Here is a 26573-nt window from a genome sequence, read left to right as displayed (position 1 = left end):
CTCTCTCTCTGTGTTTTCGTCTTTTCATAAGGAAGTGGGCTCGTTAGTGGAGGAGGAAGAAGCAGAAGGGCTCTGAAAGTAAAGTTCTGGCCTCAACAAGCTCACAGGCCTCAAACTGTTCCGATTGTGCCGATGACACAAAAGGCGAGCCGCGGCTGACCGTTGACCGCAGCCTGAGCACAGCTGGGACGACGGGTTCAGTGGGCATTTCAGTCGGGCAGCTGGTTACAAAGAAAGGAGCGCTAAGAAACCAGGGATGGCAGTTTTTTACCCGGGCGTAGCGTCGCAGGAGAAAGGTAAATGTTTATCTCGCGTCGCGGTTTCTTTTCAGGCCCACAATCTGGCTCTCTTACAAAACACACTTCTCCTTCTCCCCAAAGTGTCAGCTCGATGGACAAGAGAGACTAAAATAAGAGGCAACTTTATAAAAACACGCTGGTTTAGAGGAGGGATGGGTGTGTGTTCGGCTGGGGGAGGAGGAGGGGGGGGGAGGAGTGGGGAGTGGAGGGGCCATGTTGTGAGGAACCAAACAGTTGGAATTACGGTCAGAGACCAGTCATTGAGTAAACATACAAAGAGCGACAGAAAAGCTCTGCGGTGGACAATAAAAGGAGAAAAAAAGCCGCCAGCTTCGGGCCCTGAGAAAAGTGAGCCATTCTACTTACAAAGAGCCGCTTAGGGGTGGATTGAGGGAAGGAAAAAAGAGGGCTAAAACACTTTTGGGCTCAGGGAACTCAATAGGGGGAGTGAAAATGGAATAAGCCAGCAAGCACTTGAGGGTCCCGCCGAGCACCTGAATGGGATGGAGGGGCGGAGCGTCAGAGGGGGGTCTGGGGAAGGTGAATGGCCTTCTTTTTGGGTCCAATTTGTCTCTTTTCACCCCGCTCGCCCCGCTCCGGCTCTGACAGATGTACAAAGAGGGAGCGGCACTGGGCCACTCATCCACATACGCCCGTGAGCAGCTGTCACTTTTGTCAGACAAGTTAATCAAACAAATGCCACCGTACCTCCTTTTTAACCAGGCGGAGGGAGAGAGGGATGGGGGGGGGAGGAGGAAGGGGGGGGGGGGCTGTGAAAGGGTGATAGAGACCTGAGAGATGACATGTGTGTCCTCAATCAATTCACCCCGCCGGCCCTCATCAATAAAAGCAAGCAGGACCCGACAAAGGAGAAGTCTCCATTAAACTTGTATTTCCCTCCCGGCCTTCGGGATGATTGTGGCTTTAGTGTCCTTAGCGTTTCCTCCCGGCAACACGGCGCTGGGAATGCTGACGGAGGATTTAGAGCCCAAAGAAATGAAGCAGGAACACAAAATGCTCTCGCTCAGTAATTATCACGGACTCTAAGCTGCTTATACGGACTTCATTAAACGGAAGTGAAACCTTTTCACAACAATGTTTTGAACACAGTCCATGTAACGTATCCCACCCGGCTGGCCTTTTTTTTTTCTGTCTTTTATCATTATTATTATTATTATTATTATTGTTGTGACCCACAGTTAGAACCATGATTTTCCTCCTTATCAGTCTGGTAATCCTTTTACAGTGATTTGACGTCAACCTTAAAAGAGATTAGAGCCCGGCATGAAAAACAAAATGACACCACAGCCGTCATGTTGTTGTTGTTGAAAAACCAAAAAGAGCCGCCGCCGCAGAGAAACCTGACATGTAATGTTGTTAATGTTACATCAGTCAAAGTTATCAGATCCAATCATCAGTGTTCAGAAATGACTTTTATGTTTTAAATAAATGTTTTATATTTTTTACTTTTTTTTTTTAGGTTAATTGTGGAGCTTCTTTCTGCCTTTATTTAGCAGCAGGACGAGAGAGAGAGAGAGAGAGAGAGAGAGAGAGAGAGAGAGAGAGAGAGAGAGAGAGAGAGAGAGAGAGAGAGAGAGAGAGAGAGAGAGAGAGAGAGAGAGAGAGAGAGAGAGAGAGCCACATGTGGGATTCAAACCCGGGTTGTCCAGCCACGGGGCGCACACTAACCATCACGCCTGGTTTGATCATTTTAATACACTGAGGAGCTGCTTCTTTATGATTGGCCGCTAACAGCTGTTTCTTTCACTCACATAGCATGTAGAGAACATTTCTCAACTACAGTAATCATCATAATCTTATGTAAATAATATGAACCAGCTCTGAATACATCATTCATTCTGACTTATTTATATTTGGATCAAATCAAATAAATAAATCCATTCCTTATTCTTAAAAACTCTCGATCATATGTATTACTAATTTCTTGGCATCACAAACTCTAAATGTCAATAGAAAAAAATAAGTCCTCAATATTTTCCCAAATGTGTGATTTTTATTTTCACTTTTTCTGTTTTTAAAGTTAAATTAAAAAAAAGAGAAAAGCATCTTGTGCTCTGGTGAAACCCAGAGAGACATGCTGAGGGAGTTAAGTTTGCGTGCCAACTGCGCTCAGTGTTGATTAAATTGTTCACTTGGCGTGGCCGGGGGGCCGACGGGCAGTTCATGACCAGAGCCTGCAAAGTGGTGAAGCGTCCCCAGACAGCCAAGTGGTATAGCAGCAGCTTCACCGCTGCTGGTATTCTCCTCCGACCCTCCACACAAACCCACCCGCCGTGAACCAAGTACAAGTTTCCCAATCTGCCGCTCGATCTGACCTCTGGCCCGGCTCTGCTCCGTCACAGCCGCGCAGCAGTTGGTAAGCGGAGCGAGGCGGCGGCGGCGGCGGCGGCAGCAGCAGAAGCAGCGATTAAAAAGTACTTTAACTTTCGTCACACAGAAGTGCAATTTCGCCACGCTTGGGAATCTGATAACTACCCAAGGTCAACGGAAATACTTCAAATCAATCAATGAGCCGCCCTCCTAATCCCCTCCGGGCGAAGGCAGATTAAGTGTATAATTGACCTGTGTAATCCCAGTATCTGCAACTCCAGCCAAGGGTGGGAGGGATGGGGAAAGGGGGAGAGGAGGCTCCAGGCTCCACTGGCTGTGGAGCAGCATCTCCCTGCTCTCTTATTCCTGCTGCTGGCTGACATGTTGGTCATCATGCTGTGGTGTATCAGTGCCGGGCTGGATTTGGCTCAGGCTAAAGACATGGCTTTTTTTAATCAATGATCCTCAGTCTGTGCTGCACTAAGTCCCCCCTTCAGTATCATTTAAGCACATCTGTCTTAATCCGAGCCTCTTCAGCCCCTCTTTCAAGACTAAACCACGGAGGGAGGGAGGGAGGGTGCAGAGGGGCCAAATTAAATTCTGCCTATTTCCAAACCACGTACACAAAAACGTGCATACATCGCTTTTCATCTAACACAAAAAACTCACCAACTGGAGCAGGAGTTAGAAGTAATCCTAATGCATATTCAAGGTGACCAAAACATCTCTCTGAAACTTCATTAAAAACACAGTCAGTGATGATGCGACATATTGACTGCAGTGAAAACAAAAACTAACAACCTGTCAGTGAGAGGTGAGCGCTGGATGGCTTATTTTCTGTCATCACTAATTTCAACTTTATTGATATAGCACATTTATCAGTCCCTCCAGGAAGTCACGATGTTGCTATCAGCAATAATTCATGCAAATTCAACCAATCCCCGTGATTTCTGGGCGACCTTGCAATTTTGTCCAATCACCAGCGACTTTTCTGCAAATTTGAACAATCAAAATAATTTTCCCCGCAACTTTAACCAATCAGAGTAGTCCTCCGCGAAAACGGCGAGCTATACGTCACCAAAGTTTAGTGACCACGGACAGAACTCACTTCCTGTTTATCTGCACTCAGGAGAGTGAGCATGAAGCGCTGCAGGTCCGTCCTGTCTCCATGACAACCGTTTGTTGACAATGTGCCGCTGTGTAGCTGACACTGCTCCGTCACTTTTTACTGCATGTTTAATATTTGAGATGGTTTTTTAACCCAGCAGACACAGAGCACAGACGATCAGGGTACAAGATACGATCTGTAGGAAGATATAAAATATAACAGGGAATATCAGACATACTGAAATGAGCAAACAGGAAGTCAACAGCGCCTTTCTGAAAAGAGGAAAGAGCTCGCGTACGTATGTGAGAGTGAGACGTCACTGAGTGAGGCGGATGAATAGGCTTCACAAAGTAAATCACTCTACTCAGGTTAAAATATCACTCAATCACATCAAAGTGTGTGCATGAAAATAATTGACATGAAAAAAAATCATTTTTGCTTCCTGCCGCAATTTAATTGCAAAAAAAAAAAACAGTTAAAAACATTGCAACAGGCAATGCAATTTATTGGAAACGCTGCCCCGAATTCAGGCATGTTAGGCCTCAACAATCCCCCATAAAGTCTGTGAAATCCTGGAGGGACTGATTTATAACAGTTGTACCAAAGTGCTGTACGGTAAACTGAGCACAAAACATTTAATCCAAACGTCATAAAGAAACGTAAAAGCAAATTTAAAAATCAGTTAAAACTCTAAACAAAAGTAAAAGTTCTGCTGTTGGGATAAAACACAGCTGGAGGTAAAAGCCAAGCTAAATGAATGGGTTTGAAAAAAAACGGCTTCAACTGTTCAGTTCTCAAATCTTATTTCACCTATTTCAGTGAAAGACGAGTCTGAATGTATTCAAACATGTATAAAACACACTTTAAATACTTTCAATCTAAAAAACATGCTTCCTTTTTCCGGTGCGGTCAAAACCTGTTTTTAGACGAGCAGCGGTATGACTCCCTCCACCTTCACTCACAGCATACAACCTGATGGAACAGAAAATGTACCCGCCGTTCATTTTGTATTGCAAGCAGCTACTCCATCGCTCCACACGAGCTGGGATACAAAGCAGACTACATGTTATAAAGAAATAGAGCTGGTGGAGTTCTGCTTTGAATGAAACGACTCCTCGGTTATCGAGTGAGCAGCGGCGGTGGGCAGTGCGAGCCGTGGGCTGAGGCTCTGTACTTCACAAACATCCCTGCACGCTGAGGTTTCTGACATGGTGCAGGGAGCTCGCAGGAGTTCAAACTCCACATGCAGGTAAAGCAGAATCTTCCTGCAGGAAGACAGTTTAAACCCACGAGGAGATGTGCCACACAGAACTGGGATTACTAGGTATGTCATTTCTTATGTAATGTTTACATTGAACATGTAAAAGGTGTTTGACTGCTGTATAACCTATCCTACCTGTTCTATCCAACAGTGACGTGTGGAAGCTTCAATCCAGGAATTGATTTTTCCCCCTCTGACCTCGTCACCCTCTGAAGTGTACATCTGTCATAATTTAATCTCACATCAACGTTTGCCTTAAACCGACAAGACAAGTGATCGCACAAAAACAAACAATTAAGATACCTCTACCTTTACAAATGATGGTCCCACCTTTACTGAAACAATAAGGATCATCTGTCGCTGTGGAACAAACTGTTAACTCATGTCCACCCTGCTCTACCAAAATGTTCCTCTCTGGCTGCAAACAACTGCGACGTCAAAAACAAAAAAATAGACAGCCCGTGCATTTACTGGATAACGTACAAAGATTATTAAACTAAATGTTACAACTACAGGTCCTCTTCAGGTGATGTGTTTGATACAAACTGGAATATACAGTACATAGATTTGTACAGCAGTAGACCGATAGGCACTGTGTTTGTGCATGTGTGTGGAAACACCCAGAGAGGGGGGGTGGGGGGGACCATCGGTCAGACTTGGACCCAGGCTCCCTGTTTAGGACTCTGGCCTCTGTATGTTAGAGACCACGAGGCTAGCTGCGTCCAGATGAAGAAGAAAAAAGATCGATAACGGAAGAAGCCCATTTGTTTAAACGTTGATAATCACCCTTTGCCCACATGATGTGTGTATAACCACCTTCCTTTAACATGACGAGTTAAACCCATGTGTGACATGTCATGTACTTCAAGTCAAATTAAAAATCTCCCATCGTACGCCGGGTGCATGGACGTATCGGGCTGGTGGGCCGAGGCTGTCATGATTTTATTATAAGAGTGTAATATTTTTTATTGACCAAATCGACCCTAAAATAAACCTGAGAACACTGATTAAAAAAAACTGTTTGCTTTAATTGTTCTGTTTGTACGGCAATGAATAAATAATGTTTAAAAAATGTACCCACTGTAGAAAACATTTTTCAAAGATGTTCTGTTTTCATTGGGGGGGTGTGTGTGGGGGGGGTGGGGGGTTTAACTCAAAGTGGATTCAAACTGTTGTCGCATGTAATCTGTTTAACATAGACATGACCTGAGGCACACACAGGTCAAAAAACAAACGTAACTGCACAACAGCCACCTCTCACGTTTCATCACAACACCTGCCTTCAGAGCGACTGGATCGGTGGGATTGTAGTTTGAGAAGCAGCATAAAGTGAATCTGATTTAAACACTGACAACACGTTCTGTGTTTAAAGAGGAGCATAAATAAACAGTTGAAAGCCCCCCCCCCCCCCCCCCCCCTCCCCGCTGACCCCCCCCCAACCAGAAAAATGGGTCAAATATCAATTAAAAAGCTCTTCCTTTGACAAGCCCCCCTACCCGCCAATCTATGTCAGAACACGGGTATTATCACTTTTAATATGTCTCCGATTATCATTCATGTCTTGAGACGCTGTTGTTTGTTTAAGATTATGCGCTCACATATGGACCCGTCTGCTGTCGTAGCAGGCGCCAAGTCCGGACTGTTGACACATATTTGGAAATTATGAAATAATCTTCTTACGGCGGCTGATATAAGAAGGCATCTTAAGGAAGATGTATGTCATAACCCCCCAATTACAATGAAACAACACCTCAGGCTTATTTCCTGTGGAGGAAAACCAGGCTAAACATGCTTAAGGAACATTAATTACTGAGAGGCGCATGCAGAGTGTCTTCACTGAGCATGTGACCTCAGACTGAATATTAATGTTTGAAGCCGGAGTGACGTCAGCCATCTGTTCCTGCAGGAGGCTCAGCTGCAGCAGCAGCCGCCGCCGCCATGCTGGACATGCTGCCTCAAACTTTCAGTCGATCTAACGACAGGCTGAGAGCTTCCTGACGAAGCGTTACGTGGCGCCTACCTGTCAATCACATCAGCTGCACGCCGAACTATAACACGTAATGTTTAAAAAATCAAAACGGAGACACGTACACGACTTCCTGTGTTCCTGCAGCCGGCCTCTAGTGGACACTCGATGAACTGCAGGACTTTACACTTCTGCACTGGCTTCATGTTTCTGTTTTTTGGAAAACAAGGGTCAGACTGTTTCTATTCTTTTCAGCGGGCGGTGACTTCTTCAGATGTGGCAGGGATGTGTGAAATGAAACACGCTTAAAGCACTTTAAAGCGTTGACGGGATTAGAAACATAATCTCGACTTTTAGCGCGTTCAGACATTCGATGTTCTTTCACTCTGTATTATTTCCCAGTGAAATATTTAATCTCGTCAAACGGCATAAAGACATGCGCCCTGCCGGGTCATCAAAACAGCAGACAATAACTCTCCGCTCTTCAAAAAGATAATGGGTTTAAATGTTCCAGCCATCAAGAAATTGTTTTCAGAGCACTTTGTTTGTTTTTGGTGTTCAGTCTTTGTTGTTTGTTTTCTGGTGTTCAGTCTTTGTTGTTTGTTTTTTGGTGTTCAGTCTTTGTGTTTGTTTTTGGTGTTCAGTCTTTGTTGTTTGTTTTTTGGTGTTCAGTCAGTGTTGTTTGTTTTTTGGTGTTCAGTCTTTGTTGTTTGTTTTTTGGTGTTCAGTCTTTGTTGTTTGTTTTTTGGTGTTCAGTCATTTGTTTTTTGGTGTTCAGTCTTTGTTGTTTGTTTTTTGGTGTTCAGTCAGTGTTGTTTGTCTTTTGGTGTTCAGTCTTTGTTGTTTGTTTTTTGGTGTTCGGTCAGTGTTGTTTGTCCCTTGTTTCAGTTTTAGTTTCATTATTAATTATAAGTCAATTTCAGAATAATTCTGTGGCGTTACAGCTCAGTGTTGTAGTTCTCGGTTTCGGCTCTGGATCGGTCCCAGACTGGACCGACGCCTGTACATTAAAATTAACACCAATCAATACCATCACTGATCGATGGCTTTCTATAAGAACGAATATCTTCATTTATTTGTAGGTTCATTTTTAACTGCAGCCTCCCTGGTGTTACGGACTAAATGAGGATTTTTCTGTGATATTAATGGTCTCGATCCCTAAATGTCTTGATATCGTCTTGATCTGGGTTAATAAACTTCGAGCTCTGAAGATATAAACATGTAAGTGTGTTAAATACATCCACCATACGACAACGCAGCATAGAGAATAATACAGCACATCCAATACAGATAAAAAATACTGTTACTTAAGAACCTTCTCACACTTTAACTTTAAACATCAGATGGCTTCATAAATGATGAACTTTACAACATGCTGTGTTGCTGTGTAACAGGAACAGTAAGGTGGAATGCAGTTTGAGGAAAGGAGCCCGGCTTAGGCAGCGGCGATAAGACGGTGTGTCCATGTAACGAGCTGCCTCATTGTGAGCGTGTATGGGACACGGCTTGTAATCCTCACCAGAGGAAACCGACAAAACAGATAAATAAATTAAGTCAGCAGCCCACCAAGAGGGGAGGGGGGGGGGGCTAACAAAGCAAAGATTAGGGGGGAATCCATCCTGACCTTATTTTAAGAAGAAGACACCCCCACCCTACACACACACATACACACACACACACTCACACACACACACACTCATACTTGTGGAGGCTCATGGACTGTTGCATTGAGGCGATTTGACGTCTGCATGTACAGAGACACTCTGCATGTTGTACCTAAAGTCTTCAATAATCGATCGTCTCTCCGTTCAATCATGGTCAGTCAGAGTCCGACAGGCGGACATCGACTGCTTCACTTCATTCAGACTTTCCTGTGTGAGGAAGCTTGAAGTCAGGACTCGGACCACCTCCCACTTATCCTGCTGTAGGCTTAGACTGCAGAGAGACCTGGAACACAGAGACCCCCCCCCCCTCTTTCTCTCTACCCCCTCTCTCTATCTCGCCCTCTCTCTCTCTCTCTCCCCCCCCCCCCCCTCTCCCCCCCTCCCTCTCACCAGCTTTTACTTTTCATTTCATCTTGACTTTTTCATGTTTACTTTATAAAGCTGCTTTGATGGTCACGTTTAATTTACATTTTAGGTTTTTTTGTCTCGGCTTAAAAAGAAGAAGTTGAAGAGGATTTAACTCTAAAACTAGGGACAGGCTGTGTGTCAGTCAAAGAACCACAGGTCAGACCTGAACCCGGGACCACCACTAGAGAACCGCAGCCTCCGTACACAAACCACTAGGCCACCGACGCCCCCTTAAAAAACAAAGGACGTCTCTTTCTTTCTCCTGCTTCTTCGTGCTGGAGCTTTAAATAAAAACAGCAAAGGGACGGTCAGACCTGCTCTTTTTTTATATGATATTTTATGAACGGGGTGCATACAAGTAAGGATTGATTGGTTAAATCTTTGACATTTCTCTCGGACTTTTTCATTGCAAAGAAACAACAAGTATAATCCATCTGACCCGATCGAGGTTAAAATAGGACACGGAAGATAAAAAGACACAGAGTGGGAGAGTGGGAGATAAAAAAGGGCGGAGTGACAAGAAAAGCACAACAGAGCGGCAGAGTGCAGCCGGAGACACCTTCACGGGCGCGGGCGCCGCCGCGGGGAGAACTGATCCAGAATGACAACAAAGAGACGTCCCAGTGAGACGGGAAGAGAGGATACATGGCCGAGGTCACCATGCAGAACGAAGCAGCAAACGTGGAGCAGCGGACACCTCTCTGTCGCCTCCCGTCAGGTCGAAGGCAGACGGAGAGCACAGGAGACGGCTCACACCTCCAGGCCTTGATTCAACACAACGGCACGGGCAGGTAGCCGGCCTGTCTGCTGCTCAGTGTGCAGAGACCCAACACACAGGCAGCGAGCTGTTGTTACAGGATCAATCCTTAAAGTGGTTTATAACATTCAGACCTCAAGAAAGAGCGTTTGTATCTCGCTGACGAATCTCAAAGTGAGGGAGACGAGGGCAGAAAGAGCCTCCTAAAGAATGCTGTTTGATGAGAAGAGCTGAGGAACTGAGGCCCCGTCCACACGTAGCCGAGTATCTCACAAAACAAAGATATCTTTCTAAGTTTCGGCCTCTCATCCACACGAAAACGCAGATTACGGAAGCTTTTAAAAACCTCCGACCAAAGTGAAGATTTGTGAATTCTCCGTTTATGCGTTTGCACGTGGACGTCAATAACCGGGGTTTCGCTTTTCGAATCGTCACTGTCCGCGACAAAGTATGTTCGTACATATGCGACCTGTGTTTACATTCAGAAACAGTATGAATGTGCTTAACCTTTCAAAGCCTATAATAATCACAGGTCTATTCTCTCTTTATACTTCAATAAATCTCAAAAAATGTGTTGCATGTGAAATCTTTTGCAGCTTTTTTCAGGATAAGTTGCACTTTCAGAATAATTAAAGATATTGTCATTTTTATATGTTCTAGATGCCTAAAAACGCACTTCTGCAGTCAGGTGTGGATGAAGTTTTTTCTGAAAACGAGGTCGTGTGTACGTAAGTTTTTTGCTAGACGGAGGGGGCAGGACAAGGCCTAAGGCTTAGTTCAGACCCGTTCAGAATCCGATCGCTCAAACTGAAGCGTTCAGATTGAATCGGCTCTGAAAGAATCAGATTTGAATCGCATTGGAAAAACCTCCTGCGTATGAGCTTCGAATCAGATTGGGGAAAAAAGGATCTCATGTGGCTTTTTGTTTTCAGACTGGTAAAAAAAAAAAAACTACATCCAATATGGATGTGCTCAAAATCAGATTTGGAGGTGCAGATGAAAGATGAAAGAAGGAGGGAGGGGAAGTGTCCGGATCAGGTGATTTCCCAAGTCCAACAACAAAACGAGACGAGGACATGAAGGACTTTTTAAAGAGTGGAGACTTAATGTCAGCTCACAGTCAAAGAAAACATGTTTGTGGGATCTTGTGTGCTTGGAGATCAAAGATTACCCTTCATCTTATCCTCATCTTCCAGATTACTGTGCAGACACTTTAGTTTAAGCATTGTTTGGAGTCCTTCAGGACCAGACACACAGTGTCCCGGACATTTTGGAAATGAAAGAAATCCATGTTAAAGTGTAAAGTGGGCGATGGTTGGTGAGCGGCCTGCCTCTCTTTGCTTCCTGCAGTGGACAGGAGCACATAGCATGACCTGGTATGGTCAGTCTGCACTACACCAGGCCAAGCTGGATCCTGATCTTTGAATCAGGAAGTGAAAAAACAGCTTTTCATAAATTCTGCATTTGTGTCCAGATCAGTCGGTGGAGTGTCGTCGGGGTTTACTCATGATGCACAAAGACGTCGTTTCCCCTCAAACATACCAGCTCCTTATGAATAAATACGGGTGGATGTCATCTCTGATAGGATCATCTTTTACAGGTATTCCTGCCTCTGCTGTGATGAGCATTCTTTGTAATATCTTCGATGTGTTTATCTTCCTTATAGTTTTCCTCTTTGACCTGCTGCTTTAGTTTGGGTTCACTTGAAACTAAAGTTTGCCTGCATGTTTTGTGTAAGCTAGGGGTTGCTATATTAGCTAATGCCACGTACCATGCCTGTAAAAAGTTCAATAAAACATTCGACACCACCAGCTCCATCTTTCCTCAGAGTAATCCACGACTTCCTGACAGCTCAAGTTCTTCAGGTAGCAGGCGTCGAGGCCGCTTGTTTCTACGTTTAAAACTAAAGGAAATGCATGAAGACCGTGTGGTGGGTGGCTGTGAGTGAACACGGAGCTAAGCCACGTTACAAACTGATCTTTTGTGCCTCTTTTGCAGCTGATTAACTGTCGTTGTCGCTGACGGCGGAGGATTACTCCTCCTCCAGGTCAGCACACAAACACCACGACAAACAAAAGGAAGCGGAGCGGATCAGCGCGGACAAACGAGTGCGACGTTTTTAAAGGAGGAAGAGAGCAGCGGCTCACCATGAAACTCCGCCCAGACGCATGCAGTTTTAGAGAGTCTGACCCTCGGCAGTGAGGCTTAAAGATTTACTGATTGTTTTTGGTGCTGCTCGACCTCCTGGCATGGAACCGAGGCATCACGGGACTGTTGATTACAGCTTTAGCTGATTACTTTAAAGAAGGACACTGATGCTTAGGCAGTTTCACAAAGTGACTCGCAAAGAGCCCAAAAAGACGAGATGTTGTCACTGTCGTAATGTCAGTCCATTACGAGAACGTATCGACCATGCGGTGAGAGCGCCCAGCGATATTCAACGCATCAGAAAGGGTTCGCTAACGACACAAAGCACGTCTTAAAAACGTCCACTGGGTTGGCGAGATTCATCCCTGAGGGGAGATTTTTTTGAGCGATGTTCTTCTCTCACACACACATGTCACACAGGGGTGCCATGCCTTGCTCAAGGGCACATCTGCAGTGCTCGGGGCAGCCTTCCAGCAAACAGACAGGATCCCAACCAAAGACCCTACAGACTGAAGGATGCTGCCGCCCGACATCAGTCAAACTTTCACTGATATTAACCGTGAAGTAAAGTGTTTCTTTGAGTAGTGTGTGTGTGTGTGTGTGTGTGTGTGTGTACGTAGCGGAGATTTCTCTCAGCCGTCACGTGACTCTAATCATTTGACTTTTAATCTGGTCCGTACATTCAAGCTCAGGTGACTAAGCCTCCGTCTGACCGAGGAGGAGGAGGAGGCGCGGCGTACTTACATCGAATAATCTCTCGATGTACACCTCCTCGTTGACCTTCTCCCTCAGCATGTCCTGGGAGTGTCGCACAAACGTCACGTAGCCGTCAGCCACGTCCATCCCTGGTTTCTGCACGTGACGGAGGGAAGAGAAGGAGAAAACACAGAGTTCAACAAACTGTCCAATTTCAAGGTTAGACTTTTATTTTCTTACAACAGACACAATATCTCAACGGGAGATCCAGAGGTTTCCAACAAAAAGTCAACAGATGAATTGAAGGATTTCTATGCTTTGAATGCCTCGGACTTTTTCTAAAGCTTCTAATTTGGATCTGAACTGAAGAGCGCCAGGAGGACGAATTAGCAGAATATTTTTCAGCACCTATGCAGCACTGCTTTCTGGATCCTCATAAATGTAATTTTTGATGGAGTGAGAGGTGAGGGAGCGCTGAATCTGAAGTGTGCTTTCCAAACTGAATGTTTGAAAAAGTACTTTTGGAAAGTTTTAAAAAGTGTCAAAAAGTTCTGACCCAGATAAAAAAAAAAGTTCAGCTCATGTAAACGTCAGTGTTGCTGAAGAAAGTAGAGAGTAATACTGAGGCCTTGTTTGAAAATAAAAAATATTGATGAGCTGCTCAAAATGAAAAATCTTCACTCGTTCATGCTTGTGTTGAGGCGTTTTGACGTTTCACAGTGACGCCATTTTGCATCCGTTACCCTCTTGTTACTATAACTCAGAAGTCTGACCCCTTTTTTTCATTTTTGGGGCACCGCTCTAAACATGTGACCTTGTTTCAACTGAGAGTGCCGTGAGCGCAGAGGGCGAGTCAGAGCTCAGGATGCTGAGCGCTGAAAATGTTGGTTTGGTGTTGAAAAATGGCGTCTGTGGACACAGGCCCTTATAGCTTCAAGGACGTCTGCCGTTGCTTGGCAACACGCCCGACTGATCTTCCACCAGTAGATCTTCCTTCAGTCTAAATAAATATATATCTGAAATCTCTCCATCAGCTGACGAGAGCGTTTCACATGATCCAAGCCGACGTCTGAACATTTCCTTTGTTTGACTTTGGAGAAAAGGAACGCTTGCTTGCGTCTTCAGAGAGCGTGTCATTTACAAAGCTGCAGACTCGGGGCCATTGTGTTCTTGTCGTTGTCAGAGAGTTCGAGCTTGGCCGGGGAATCAGTCGCCACAGTCTGGGCACGTGCAGAGTGAACTCTGGAGGCCGTGTGGGTTTGACGGGCAGAGCAGATTGTGTCGATTGTGTGCCATTCCGACGTCTAAAATATTCACTGAGGACAATGCGTTTATTAAAGGCTCTTCAGTTTCATCCACACATTTCTAAAGATTCGATGAGTCGCGCTTTTAAACCTCTTGGATCCAAGCCAAAACAAAAACACTCAGAGCAAACATCAACTCAGTTAACACATCTGCAATGAGGCTAAAAATGTGTAAATGAGAGTCTTTTTCTTTACCAGTGAAACTCTAATTTTGTACATTAAGGACACAATTAGCATGCTGTGCTGGAAACGGCGACCCCCGCCAGAGTACACAGTGCCTCGTCACATTCACTGACAGGCCATTAATTTGAAATTTGGCATGTTGCTGGGGCCGAAGTGTTGGCAGCTAAAACAGATCTGATGCATACACACACACACACACACACTCACTCAGCACCACCATCGCCACCCTGACAGCAGAGTGGGCATGTGTTGTAAAACATGGAGCCACAATGTGTACTGCATAAAGAGCGAGGCACGAGGCATGGCTGCCTGTCAGTGTCTGGCCACATGCAAATGAAAGGACATTGGATGTGGAAATACGACCGCTCGAACCATCTGGATTCTGACTGAACATGTGAACGCATGGTCAAATATTTGTACATGGAAAAGAAACACCAACAAACACACACTTGCATAAATCAGGGACAAGATGCCGATGACAAGCGCCGCCTCGAAGGCCAAAGATGGCGGTTTAGTAACAAGCGAGGAGGTGGAGCAGAGGCCTTAAGCTAACGATGTGTCCACCTTTCTGCTAACTCAACACCACCATTACTCTGAGGCTTCATTAAAATGGATGAGTTATTAGAAATAGCATCACCTATTCACAGTGTAACAATAAAGGCATCAATGATTGATTGATACTAAATTAGATTTTTGAAGCAGACCTTATGTATGTGGCTTCTGGAGCTTCTGGAGCCAGCCCCTAGCGGACACTCGATGAACTGCAGGATTTTTAGCACCTCCAAGTTGGCTTTATTTTGTAAGACAGGAAGTGGCCGCTTGGTATTCCCTGTTTTTTTAAGCCAGCCTCAAGTGGACACTTGAGGAACTGCAGTTTTTGCACCTCAGCATTGGCCTTAATTTTTTTACCTTTTTAAACCTGAAGGCGTGTCGCAGAAAGATGCTAGGGTGGTGCTGTAAACGATATGTTTTCAGTTCATGTTTTTCAGCTCACGATTAATAGCTGAATCTTAATAGTGAATTCAATTATATTACATTAAAATGGTTTTTGTTTGGCTTTTATTATGAATGTTTGAACCGTCTTAAGCTGAAAGTGCTTAACTTCCATTTTGAACATGAAACCGCTTTTATTTTGAAAGACAAAAAGGAACTTCCAGCAGCTTGAAGAAGAGGACAGTAAGTTAAACCCAGAAACAGGAAGTGGTTAGGGATCCCAAACTAACGTGTCCTTAAGCTGACCTCGACATATATGAACTTTAACTTTGGTCTTTTATAAGTTGACACACACACACACACACACACACACACACACACACACACAAGATAGTCTTAATAATAACAGCATCTTACTTACAGGTACATCCACATACTTCGAGGCTGCTTTCACCTGCAACAAAGAAGACAGAGAAGAGGGTTATAAACCGTTCGACGTCCAGCTAAGGCAGGATTGAGACGTTTTTACAGGTGAGTCAGGAACTGAGATTTATGTGGTGATTCAATGAACTCGAAATGAGGTTAAACTTTGTGAAAATCTGTGTCAGCATGCATGAATGTTTTTGGGTTTTTTTTAATCAAAAACATTCGCAAAGACTCAGCTTGATTAAAGAGGAGATGGTGAAGGAAACATGGAGAAATGCCAGCGATTGTGTGAAAGAGTTTGAGTAAACGTGCTACTCACTGTGAAAGATAGGAAGGAAGAGAAGAGCGTCCCCTCGTCGTATCTGGAGAGCTTCGCTAACACGCTCTCTAAAATGACCACAAACTGACCAAGAGGAGAAAAACAACAATAAGCAGAAGTACGATTACTGCACTCATTTATTCGCCTGGTGTAAAGGCTCGCTTTTGAACCACACGTACAACGACCGTCTGCACGCCTGCGTACAACCCGTGTTACTGGAAGATTCCTCTAGAGGGAGCACCATAAAAATCAGACCGCTAAACATCGGGGCGGTTGATTTAATGCTGATTATCAGATAACGGAGGTAGCTTTGGACTGGATCTATTAACTTCTCTTTAAAACTTTCCTCCGTTGTCGTAGCGACTCTCTGGTGTCTCCGATGTCGTCACATTCGGTCCCATCATCACAATAACAACCGACGCTGCTCCTTCAGGTTATATGCATATTGCATCTCCGGGATGTGTTACGTTAAAGCCCAGCAGGATACACGAGGCAGATGGCGTACGTGAAGTTAAAAGCAAGCACGCCCTTTTAATTGTGTAGATTTATATCATCATTTGTTACCTTGGCAACCAGCAGAGTGATCATCTCCTTCACCGTCTCTTCAATGAGATTGTCAATCTGGGAATGGTATTGTCTCTGCGTAAAAAACCCCAAAAAACATCAATTCAGTCTTCCAGCTTCATAGTGACATTCAAGAGGAAAACTGGACGTGAGAATATTTGAACTAATATCCCACCAAAAACATGGTTCTTCAAAATAACCCAAACAAATCAACTTCAACATGCTCTCTGATTCCTGTTTTCTTTTTTCTGCATCAAACTGAAGATCACTTTTTTTTTTTTTTGAATATATATATTTTTTTTATTCCACCTTGTGCAATAATGTAACAAACTGGTGAGATATACATGGTAAATAAAGTACGGAAACAAGGAGAAGGGATTTAGACAAAACAAAACAGAAAAGGCAAAGGACAACAAAATGAAGATCACTTTACACAAACTGAACCACGTCACAACCACGACCGTGTGAAATGAAAGAGAGGATGTACTGGACTCAGATACTTCTTCTTCACCTTCTCCTCTAAGGTACCCCACAATACGAGGATTGGATTTATTTGCACACAAACAAGCGTCTTTTGTTTCTGCATGTGTGAACACAACTGACCAGACTTTATAATCTCAGACTTCTCCTGCAGGTCCCCTGATAAAATTATCTTCAAATTGTAGTGAGCTGATGTGTGAGCGCAGCCGAAATGTATTCCCCTCTATTTATGAAACGCATTGTTGGTGAACATTTTCAGCTGCTTTTTGTAGCTTGCTTTAACCCCTGGACGCCTGTTGTTGCTAATTTGCAACAAACCGTTTCCGCTCCAAATGCAGCCAAAATAGCGTCTGTATTCCTCCACTGCCGGTTGATGCATTTTCAATACAAACCTAGGAACCTTAAGCAAGCATGAGTTTGTCATAGGACCAGTCAGAGGCAGGAAAAACAGCAGTTTGATGTGCTATTTTTATGTAGTATCTACATCTATGTATGTATATCTATGTAGATGTGCTGTTTTCAAATAAATGTTCTCAACTTAATTTAGCATCTACTTAAAAGCAGAAATATGTAAAAAAAAATAAAAAAAATAATACTTTGAAACAAATTCAGGCGTCAAGGGGTTAATGCTTTTTTTTTTTTTTTTATCCCTCTGAGTTTCTCGGAGGAAGCCGAGCCCTCTGACTCGGGCTGATTATTTGTGCTGAAGAACGGCTGTCATGGAAACTCGGTGACAGTTTCACTGCGAGGACTCCTTTTGTTCAGCCGCGTCGCACCCGCACAAAGAGCGAGGGACCGAGCAGTAATTAATTCATCGTCAGAAATTGGTATCAAGATTCTGCGAAATATGAGATCTCTCACTTTGAGCCCATGTATATTCAATACTATTTACACATATGCTAATGACCTCCAAACAATTCAAGTGTAGGGATACAGACGGGGAAAACTGATGACTAATTATACATGTGGGACTCGGAGGGTGAGATTTCAATTGAATTAATACACACTTACCCATTCTCTAACAAACTTTCACAAGACAGAGAGAGGGGGAGAAGGAGAGGGAGGGAGAAGGAGGGGGGGGAGCAGAACAAAAGAGATAGATAGAGGTGACATGGCGACACATGAGAGAAATTAATGTGAAGGATGCAAAAAGAAATAAGAAGAAAAATGTGACAGAGAAGCAAAAAAAGAAATAAATACAAAAGATTCTGTCTTCGATCTGAGAAGAACATTTACAGAGGAGTTGAAAGATATTGACTTCCCTCCAGCTCACTCTCACATGAATTGATATTTTAACAAGTGAGCTGTTCGATGTCTCACGTCTAAACTCTAAAAGGATGACGAGCCCCTGATATTGGAGATAAGGAGTTTCCTCCCTTTACCTCCTGCCCCAGGTCCACGGCACACAGCTTGGCTGACTGGGCCTTGGCGTCCACCATGACGTTGAACATGGTGCAGATGGACTGCGGCACGCGGAAGTCTGTGGCCCTGCTGCTCTTCTGAAGCTTGGCCTCGAACGCCGCCCGCGTCCTAAACAGGAGGCGGATGACAGCGAAGATCACCCACATGAATAAAAGGCCAAACAACACTCTTTTTTCACACAGATTTATATAATGCTGTTTTAGGCTCTCTCTCTCTCTCTCTCTTTGTATATTCTCATCATATTACTGATTGTTGCCGTCTGTAAATCTGGTTGCTAACCACATCTTTTCCTGCGAGCTCCTGAGCTCTCGTCATGGGCTCTCACGGCAGTTCGTCTTGAGTCTGGATTTTTTTTTAAAAATGTTATTTTCTTGACTTTGTTTTATGCTCTTTAAGGTCATGTTTCACATTCAGACAGGGTCTTAGTTGGGGATCATTTAAGTTTGTTATGCTAAATGCTATATCAGATAATGACTGCTTCAGCTCACTCATATATTTCATTGGGGCCAATTTTTGCAGCACATCTGAGGCAGCATCGCTAAATCACAATGAATCATCCGCCACAACTTTTACTGCAACTCAGTGTTATTGAAGTAGCACCTATATTTCAGGTCGATGGATTTGTTGATTTTAAATTCCTTCTCTTTAAGCTACACTCTTTGCATTAAGAGATTAAAATGCTACAATTAAAAGAGAAACCAGTGAGTTGTGATCATGAAGGAAACCTGCTGTGTTGAAGCTTCTCTGACAACAAGGCAGCAGCCAGTATGTCCTCCTTCTAACTTTAGATTCTGCTCCTGAATGCTCTGGATTTGATTGGACCAGAGAAGGTAGGCGGGGCTTTGAAGGCCGTTTTGGACGCCCCTGGGTTTGCCAGATATGAGAGCAGTTATCAGGTGAACAGGTGTTGCAGCGATGGAAGCGGGCAGTGGAACTGCTTCAGATAGAAGTGATTGTACCCGAGCTAAAAAGCCTCTGCATGTTTCTAATAAGCTCCAGCAGCAGAAAGCTGCTCAAACTAGGATCAATGTTGGAGATGCTTTTGAAACATGGAGAGAGGTTAGAACGCAGAAAGCTTTACAGACACATGCAGAGCTGGCTAAACACTGAAGCTACAGTGTCTCTACATGCAGAGCTGGCTAAACACTGAAGCTACAGCGTCCAGCACATGCAGCACACCTGTGTGAGAGTCCACTCTAGAGAGGAGGGGGCGGAGCCAGACATCTCTGTGATGATTAGAATTTGGATTGCAGTACCCATTTTAAACACTAGGTTTCAGAGTTACATATCGCTTCTTTAAAGCTACAACTATTTAGCTTTTAGATTTCTGGACTTCAAACTTCATGTTACAGAAACAAAACTTCATCAGCGCCCCAGAGTTTACGTCCAGTTCAGAACAATGCACGATACAACTTGAGTGATTATTTGATACATGTTTGAAGAGTTACCGTTTGATGCAGGACTCGATCATGTCACTGGACATCAGCTTCAGCCGGGTCTCCAGATGTTTCCCGAACTCCTCCTCTGGCCAGTGAAGGTCTCTGATGAAGGTCTGCAGAGCGTCCAGCTTCCAGAAGAGATCCTCCGACGTCCCCGAGCCGTTACTGCCGGAGCACAGGGTAAACACGAGAACACAGCTTTAAAAAGGGACAATGATAGTGTCAATAGTCACTTTGGGATCACGCACGACTTGGTGCATTTTGAATTGAAAGCGATGAGTGCAAAGATTTCCCCTCTATGAGTTTAACAAAAGAACCTGTGGTGTTGTGTGCACTTAAAAGCAGCGTTCATGCTAACAATGTTACACTATACTGTGAGTGAAGGTGCAAATGTATGCACGCTCCATCCTGTCATTTACACATCAAGCAAACTAAGTGGGTTACACTGTGTGAATGTGCGGGTGCAGGAAACTCCTCTTTGTGCAGATGTATGAAGATTTATAAAACATTACGCTCAGACAAAGAATCAGAGATGTGTGTGCTTCGGGTGCAGGGTATAAAATCAGAAACGAGAGCTGTGCTCTGTACTGGAAAGGTTCAGGTTTTGCACTCATTCTTAGAAATCCTTTTCCAGGATTGTTTCCCTCTAATGTAGTTCAAACCTCCACAATCCAATTCATCAATCTCTAAGACAATTTGTACTTTCAGTGTAATATGACAGACTCGACGTTCTGCATAGATGCAAGGTTTTCTAGGAATGTGTGAGAAACCTGATTACAGCCACAAGGAAAAAGGTGCGTTAAGGTAAAGTGGAGTGCAGCTCAGAGCAGGAAAAAAATCATCTCCTGCCAAATGTATTTGTGTGACGTTAACGCTGCATTGGACGCTATCGTCTTCCGTTACGAGAGACAAAGTCTGTGCTTGTGATATCTTCAAAGAAGATGTCTATCTGGACTTGTCAGATCAATGTGGATTATATCCAGGGGTGTGTCCAGACTTGTTGGACTGGGGTAGACCTGCTTCGGCACCGATGTTATTTAGAGGTGACTTAAAGTCATTCAAATAAAAAGCACTGCCTGTTTATAAGTAAGTGTAAAAAGTGTCACTTTATATGAAGCTATAAGTCTTCTAAGTTTTATTTTTAGGTACTCAAAAGAAGAATTTATGACCAAACTCGTCATTGAAACAACTTCATACTGTCTCATAGTCAGATATACTTTTACAGAATTGTTTTAATGAGTGTGTGTGTGTGTGCAGGAGTTTAATTTGTAATGGGTTCATATCCCTCCCCTATTCGCCTGTATTATGAAATAAATGTGTCCAGTATTTTCCAGTATAATTTAAAGTACGAAGAAGAAAACGGCGCCACATTTCAATGAAAAGAAACTTTTGCATCACGTCCACAATAGTTGATTTTAACACATAAGTCAGTTAAGGAATTCATTGACCAATTCGTGACCCCGGGGGACAAATAATTTTTTTTTGTCTTGAATTGAATATGATTTGAAGGGGAGCTCAGGTCGCTCCGTCTGGACACGCCTCTGTTCAAACTAAGTGTGAAAAGATATTAACAGACAAATACACCTGGTAAGAGACGAGTGTTTACTGCTGTGAACTTTCAGGAGAACTTTTTTTATTTGGGACCAGGTCCAAGTAGACAGAAACACAGTGCCACACACACACACACACACACAGTGCCACACACACACACACACACACACTCCTCTCTCAGCATGTAAACTGACGGCTGGGTCAGGGGTGAAAGTACATCAGGTAAATCCTCTGAGTTCGGATTTGGGATAAAAAAAAAAAGACTTGAAAAGATGCAAGATCATAACCAGGTCAGCTCGTTAAAGTTCACTTTTCACCATGACCACAAACGATCCCTAATAATGATCAGATAACATCAGATGTATCCGTTCTACCAGCAGCGAAGAGAACTCCCATGATTCCCCACCAGCCTCGACGTCATCTTATGTTTCTGTTTTGATTGAGAGCCCCCTGGTGGAGGTTTTACATACTTTAAATACACAAGTTGTCCATTTTTCTTTCTTAAAGGTTGTTTTTTAGTTTGGATGATCCGGCTCCCCGGTATGATTTTGCATCTCCACAGTTCATACATGAGTACATATGAAGGAGTGAAAATATCCACTGCTTCCTCCATCCAGACACAACTACTGTGTCTTTATGTCGGCATAAACGTGGTGGTTATTTCTCCCTCACAGACTTATTACACAGCCATGAAGGTTCTTCATGAACTCCTCCCGCCTTCTCTCCTTTGTTTGAGCCTGTCTTACAAACACTCAGAAACATCAGAAGTATGATCTAAAAAGCAGCTCTCATCATGTTCTGCAGTGACACTTTCAGGGGCTGGCGTGTTTAGTTTGTATCCTCCAGATTCCCGAGGAGGGAACGGGGCTGAACGTGCTGCAGCAACAGGGTCACACTCTGCAGGAAGCCGCGGCGGATCACGGAGCTTTTACACCTCTGAGCCCCATTGTTGCTGTCGACAATCTTTCACTGAAGTTTTTTAGACGTGCGATCGATGGCATGTCGAGTCGTTTTTAGATATGCAGATTTCTTTTAATGATAGCAGCCACCGTGTCACATACATATCATTAATAAAAAATAAACCATCAGGGATGTCTGAGACGAATCAAATGATGAGCGATACTTCGAACACTGAACGAGGAAAGGTGTTGAGGATTTTATTCGAAGACAAGTTAATAAATAATGTATCTGTTAAGTTGATAAGAAGATATAATTAATCATTTTGATTCACTTTCACAGTTATTTGTGCGTTTTGTTCTGATGTCACTCTTTGGGGTTATTCTGCATAACGCACAATATGTCGGATTTTTACTCCAACATCTAAATTAATAAAAATGAACTAAAACTCTGTTATATATATTTTTTAGTTGAGTATATTACCTGAAATATAAAAAGTTATCAAAGTCAGAGAAAATTCTTCACGTTATAGTTGTGACGAGTCCTGTCGAGGAGGCTGCCATGACATACACGTTGCCATGGAAACAGCTGGTGTTACGTTGCATTGAGCTGCTGTGACAAAGACGTCGTGGAAATTATACTCGGATACATCAGATCTGTCGACATGTTGGTTTCGCCCGGTAGTCATGACAACGGTTATTTCGGGGGGAGTAGCAGAGAGAATCACTCCCACGATTCCCCGCCAACCTCGAGGTCATCTTTTGTTATTGTTTTGATTGAGCGCCCCCTGGTGGAGGCATTTACGTGCGATGAGTTTAAAATGATGCTCGGAGTTTCTTGGGTTAAACATTTGTTGTAGTAAAAACTGTGATGGATGGATTGTGAAGCAGTTCGCTAAAGACGCCACCACGTTTATGCCACAGACACAGAGCGCGTGTTTCCAGCTGAACGAGGCAGATACACACTCAGAGTCACTGTTAGCTGTCATCCAGTTGGGCGGAGAGAAGCTGGGCATCTGTGGGAAGTTAACACTTGTCACTGTTAGATTTGGTACTTTGGGCATTTGGAGGTTCACGTGGGGCAGAGTGTTTGTTCTAGTCCTGTGGGAGAGAATCAGAGTAACACAAGACAAAACACAAAGTTTACAACAAGCATGCAACAAAAAGTCATAAAGATGAAGTCACACTCAAGTTGAAGACGGATCCATCAGAAGCTCTACGTCCAACTTCCAACCAGCGTGCTGCTCTTGTGAATGACAGATTATTGATCGGTCTCATGTAGGATGAGCTTCAGTCTAAATATGAGTGGGATAACTTCACATCCCTGTGTGTGTTGGTAAAGCAAAGACTTCACTAGAAATTAGGCTTTCACTTTCAAACCAAGGCCACGACAGACCCGAGACCAGATGGCTCCCGGACTGAGTCAAGACCAAGACCGAGGCAGGCTGAGACCCAGACCAAGACCAGAAATATCACAGAAATATCATCATGCAGTGTGGAGGGCGCGTGCCATTCACACAGGAATAACACCAGGACGATAAAAACCAGTGATTCAATCTTTTAGAAAAAGTTGTTTTCCTTCTAATCACAGTGATGACGTGGAAAAATAGCCTGGTCAGCGGTGGTCTTTATCGGTCTTGATTCAGAATTTGAGTCCGAGACAAGGCAGAGTAAAAACGCCTTCAGACTGATTTGGAGTACTACAACACCGGCAGAGGTCGGTACGTTTGATCCTTTCCCCTCCAACAACATCTGCAGTAAACGCTGGCAGACATGAAACAGTACGTATGGTGTCTTTCATGCAGCTGGAACCACAGTTGTTGAAATGACTGTCTCGTCTCCGGGGGAAAAGAACATATGGCAAATGATCTATAAGTGAATTCAGCAGCAGGAATGAATAAAATACTCAATTTGCAAAAAGAGCAAAGTGAGACTGAAAGAGACGTGCAGTACAGACGAGACGTGCTCCGAGGTACCTGCAGGCTCAACAGTCTCCTGAGCGGATGATGCATACTGCTGACTCGACAAAAGGCGGAGACGGCGTGCATGTCATTTGGAAAACACATGTTTTACACGTGATGAGAAAGTCTAACTCTAATGGACATTCTTAAGCTTTTTTCACATGCGCACTCCTGAACATCCTTCCATTCTGAAATCCTCCAGAGTTGCTTTTTTTTATTTTTTGCACCTCACAGCAGGAGACTCTCCCTCAGGCAGGAGGGCAAGACATGACGTATAGAGGACAAAGCTATGGAGTCTGTTATATGATGCTGCAATGAGGATTTTTACTTTAAATTGTAGCTCGATGTAAATCACGATATCAACACATAAAAGAGAAGAAAATAAACAACAAAGCCGTTTCATCACGTGCACGGAGGTCGCAGTCTGTGAGCGCTTTCAAACTCCCAGAAATCTCATGAAAAACTCTTTACAAAGCATGTGAAAGCAAACAGTCACTTTTTTTTTTTAAATTTTGCTCAGACTTCACTCAGAGTTTCTCCTGCTAGACCACGAGTATTTTTCCTGCAGCAAGTCACCTGCAGCCAGGAGGAGAGGGAGAATACACTGTTATACTGCTGCTCGACCACCATGATCTCTGTGCATGTGATTATACAGTGCACTTTTCTGTTCTTCACTGTGTTGTTTTCCATTCTTTTGTTTGATTGCGTTGGACAACATGTAGCAGCTCATCAGTCCTCCTGAAATGATCTGGATATTTGATCTGTGTTGAACTGAGAGGAAACGAGGACTCTGTGTGCTGCAAAAAAAAGATCTGTCCATCATCTTAATATAACAAAGTGATATTAAAGAGAAGAAACAGTAACTCCTGTGTAGTGATTCAAAATCAACACATGCAGAGGGAAAACGACGGTTACAGGTGCTTACTTGACAGGCTCCCAGGACTCTCTCTCAAATCCTCTGTGAATGGACTGAGCGATGGACGACTCCATCAGGTCCACGTATCGGACCACCAGGGGGGCGTACAGGTCCTGCAGGTGTTTGTGGAACCTCCCGTTGCACAGGTTATCTGTGTGAGACACGAGAGGAATCACTGAGCGCGTGTCCTCACTTTAAATCAGGATGAGTACAAACACACACACACACACACACAGAAGCAGGGAGAAGCTGGGACACACTAATGCAGGTGTGTTTGATGCTTATTAACATCTGTTTTCTTCGCATCCTTATGCAGAGGTCGAGTTGTAGTCAAGATCACGCTAACTGAGAGATCAAGACATACACGAGAACAGAGTGCAGAGAGACCGGGACTACGACATCACGCAGTGAAATAACCACATGGAGAGGTTTAATCAAAAGGTCATTTGTTGACCGATTAAAAACACACAGCACGCTTTGAGTACGGGTCGAGTTTATCCTCCCGGGCTGCTGTGCATAACGTATAGCTTACAAAACAGAGAGAGTGAAGTCTGCAAACTGAACGGAGAGGGCGGCACGTGAGGCAGACTATTAGAGGAAGAAGATGATTCAACATCTGGATGTTTTAAATTAAACTTTTTTTTAACTTTACTAATCCCCGAGGAGGAAATTCTGAATCACACACACACACACACGCACAAGCAGGACCTGCAGACATGCATTAGAGGAGAGACGTCTGAGTGCGACCAACTTCCATATTTTGGTCCGCATCAGGACTTGAACCGGCAACCCTCCGGTTCCCAACCTAAGTCCCTGTTGCCGCCCCCTATGAGAATTTAATACCATTTTTTATGATGCATATGATTCTCCCATGTTGTGTTGTCTTTGAATTTGTTCACGACTGAGTTCGGCTGCTGCCTCAGTGAAACTTCCTGCTACAACAAAGGTCAAATAAAATAAATCAACACAGCGTCAGGATACAGATTTAAAGGACTTCACTTCTATTCCACTCACCTGACTGTGTAATCTGATTACTCTGAGGTTCAGTGAGTAAATACAGCAGATGTAGGCCAACATTATGACACAGCAAAAAGTGAAACACTGACACGTACACTTCTCCAGACTACGACAGTTTGCACCCCAGTATGTGCTTCTCGTCTGCCCAGATACATCCTGTGTGTTTATCAGCAGGATAATCAATCTGAAAGTAGGGCAACATGTAGCAGAAAAACGCAGCGTGCAGCTGCCGATAATAAACCCAGACAGAGCAGGTTTTTGTTTCCTGGCTGCACCCCTGGCTCTTCGTTAGCAGGTGTGACACAGCACATCCAGTTTTTCAATCTTTCTGAACAAAAGGTCGGAGTCTCGGGGTATTTCTAAATCCGACCCATCAAACACATTTCCCCTCGTCTCCGCCGGCTCCCAACTGGTAAAAAGGCAACACTGACAAAGACCACAGGAGATAAAATGGAGGCCAGTGTGTGCTAATGTGATGCCTCACGGCTCCATGCAGCGTGTCTGCTATTCCTCGCCCTCTCTCT

At 44.0% G+C, this 26573-nt stretch overlaps 1 protein-coding gene across 3 annotated transcripts in view; it reads right to left on the bottom strand.

Annotated features, from left to right (window-relative positions):
- cadpsa (Ca2+-dependent activator protein for secretion a) overlaps positions 1-26573 on the bottom strand; it is a 130249-nt gene that overhangs the window by 15255 nt on the left and 88421 nt on the right. For 2 of the 3 annotated variants that reach the window (XM_079341818.1, XM_079341819.1), the window contains 7 exons: positions 25042-25183; positions 19718-19873; positions 18230-18377; positions 16368-16442; positions 15804-15887; positions 15480-15512; positions 12687-12794 (listed from right to left, as the gene is read on the bottom strand). In XM_079341818.1, coding sequence (XP_079197944.1) covers positions 12687-12794; positions 15480-15512; positions 15804-15887; positions 16368-16442; positions 18230-18377; positions 19718-19873; positions 25042-25183 — 746 coding nt within the window. Of the gene's footprint in view, positions 1-12686; positions 12795-15479; positions 15513-15803; positions 15888-16367; positions 16443-18229; positions 18378-19717; positions 19874-23121; positions 23257-25041; positions 25184-26573 lie in introns of all 3 variants that reach the window. The other variant, XM_079341817.1, reaches the window with a different exon arrangement.

Source organism: Symphodus melops (genome assembly GCF_947650265.1).
Source record: "Symphodus melops genome assembly, chromosome: 4".
Classification (NCBI taxonomy): domain Eukaryota; kingdom Metazoa; phylum Chordata; class Actinopteri; order Labriformes; family Labridae; genus Symphodus; species Symphodus melops.
The sequence above is the reverse complement of the archived record's forward strand: the minus strand, read 5'-3'. Positions and strand labels throughout refer to the sequence as shown.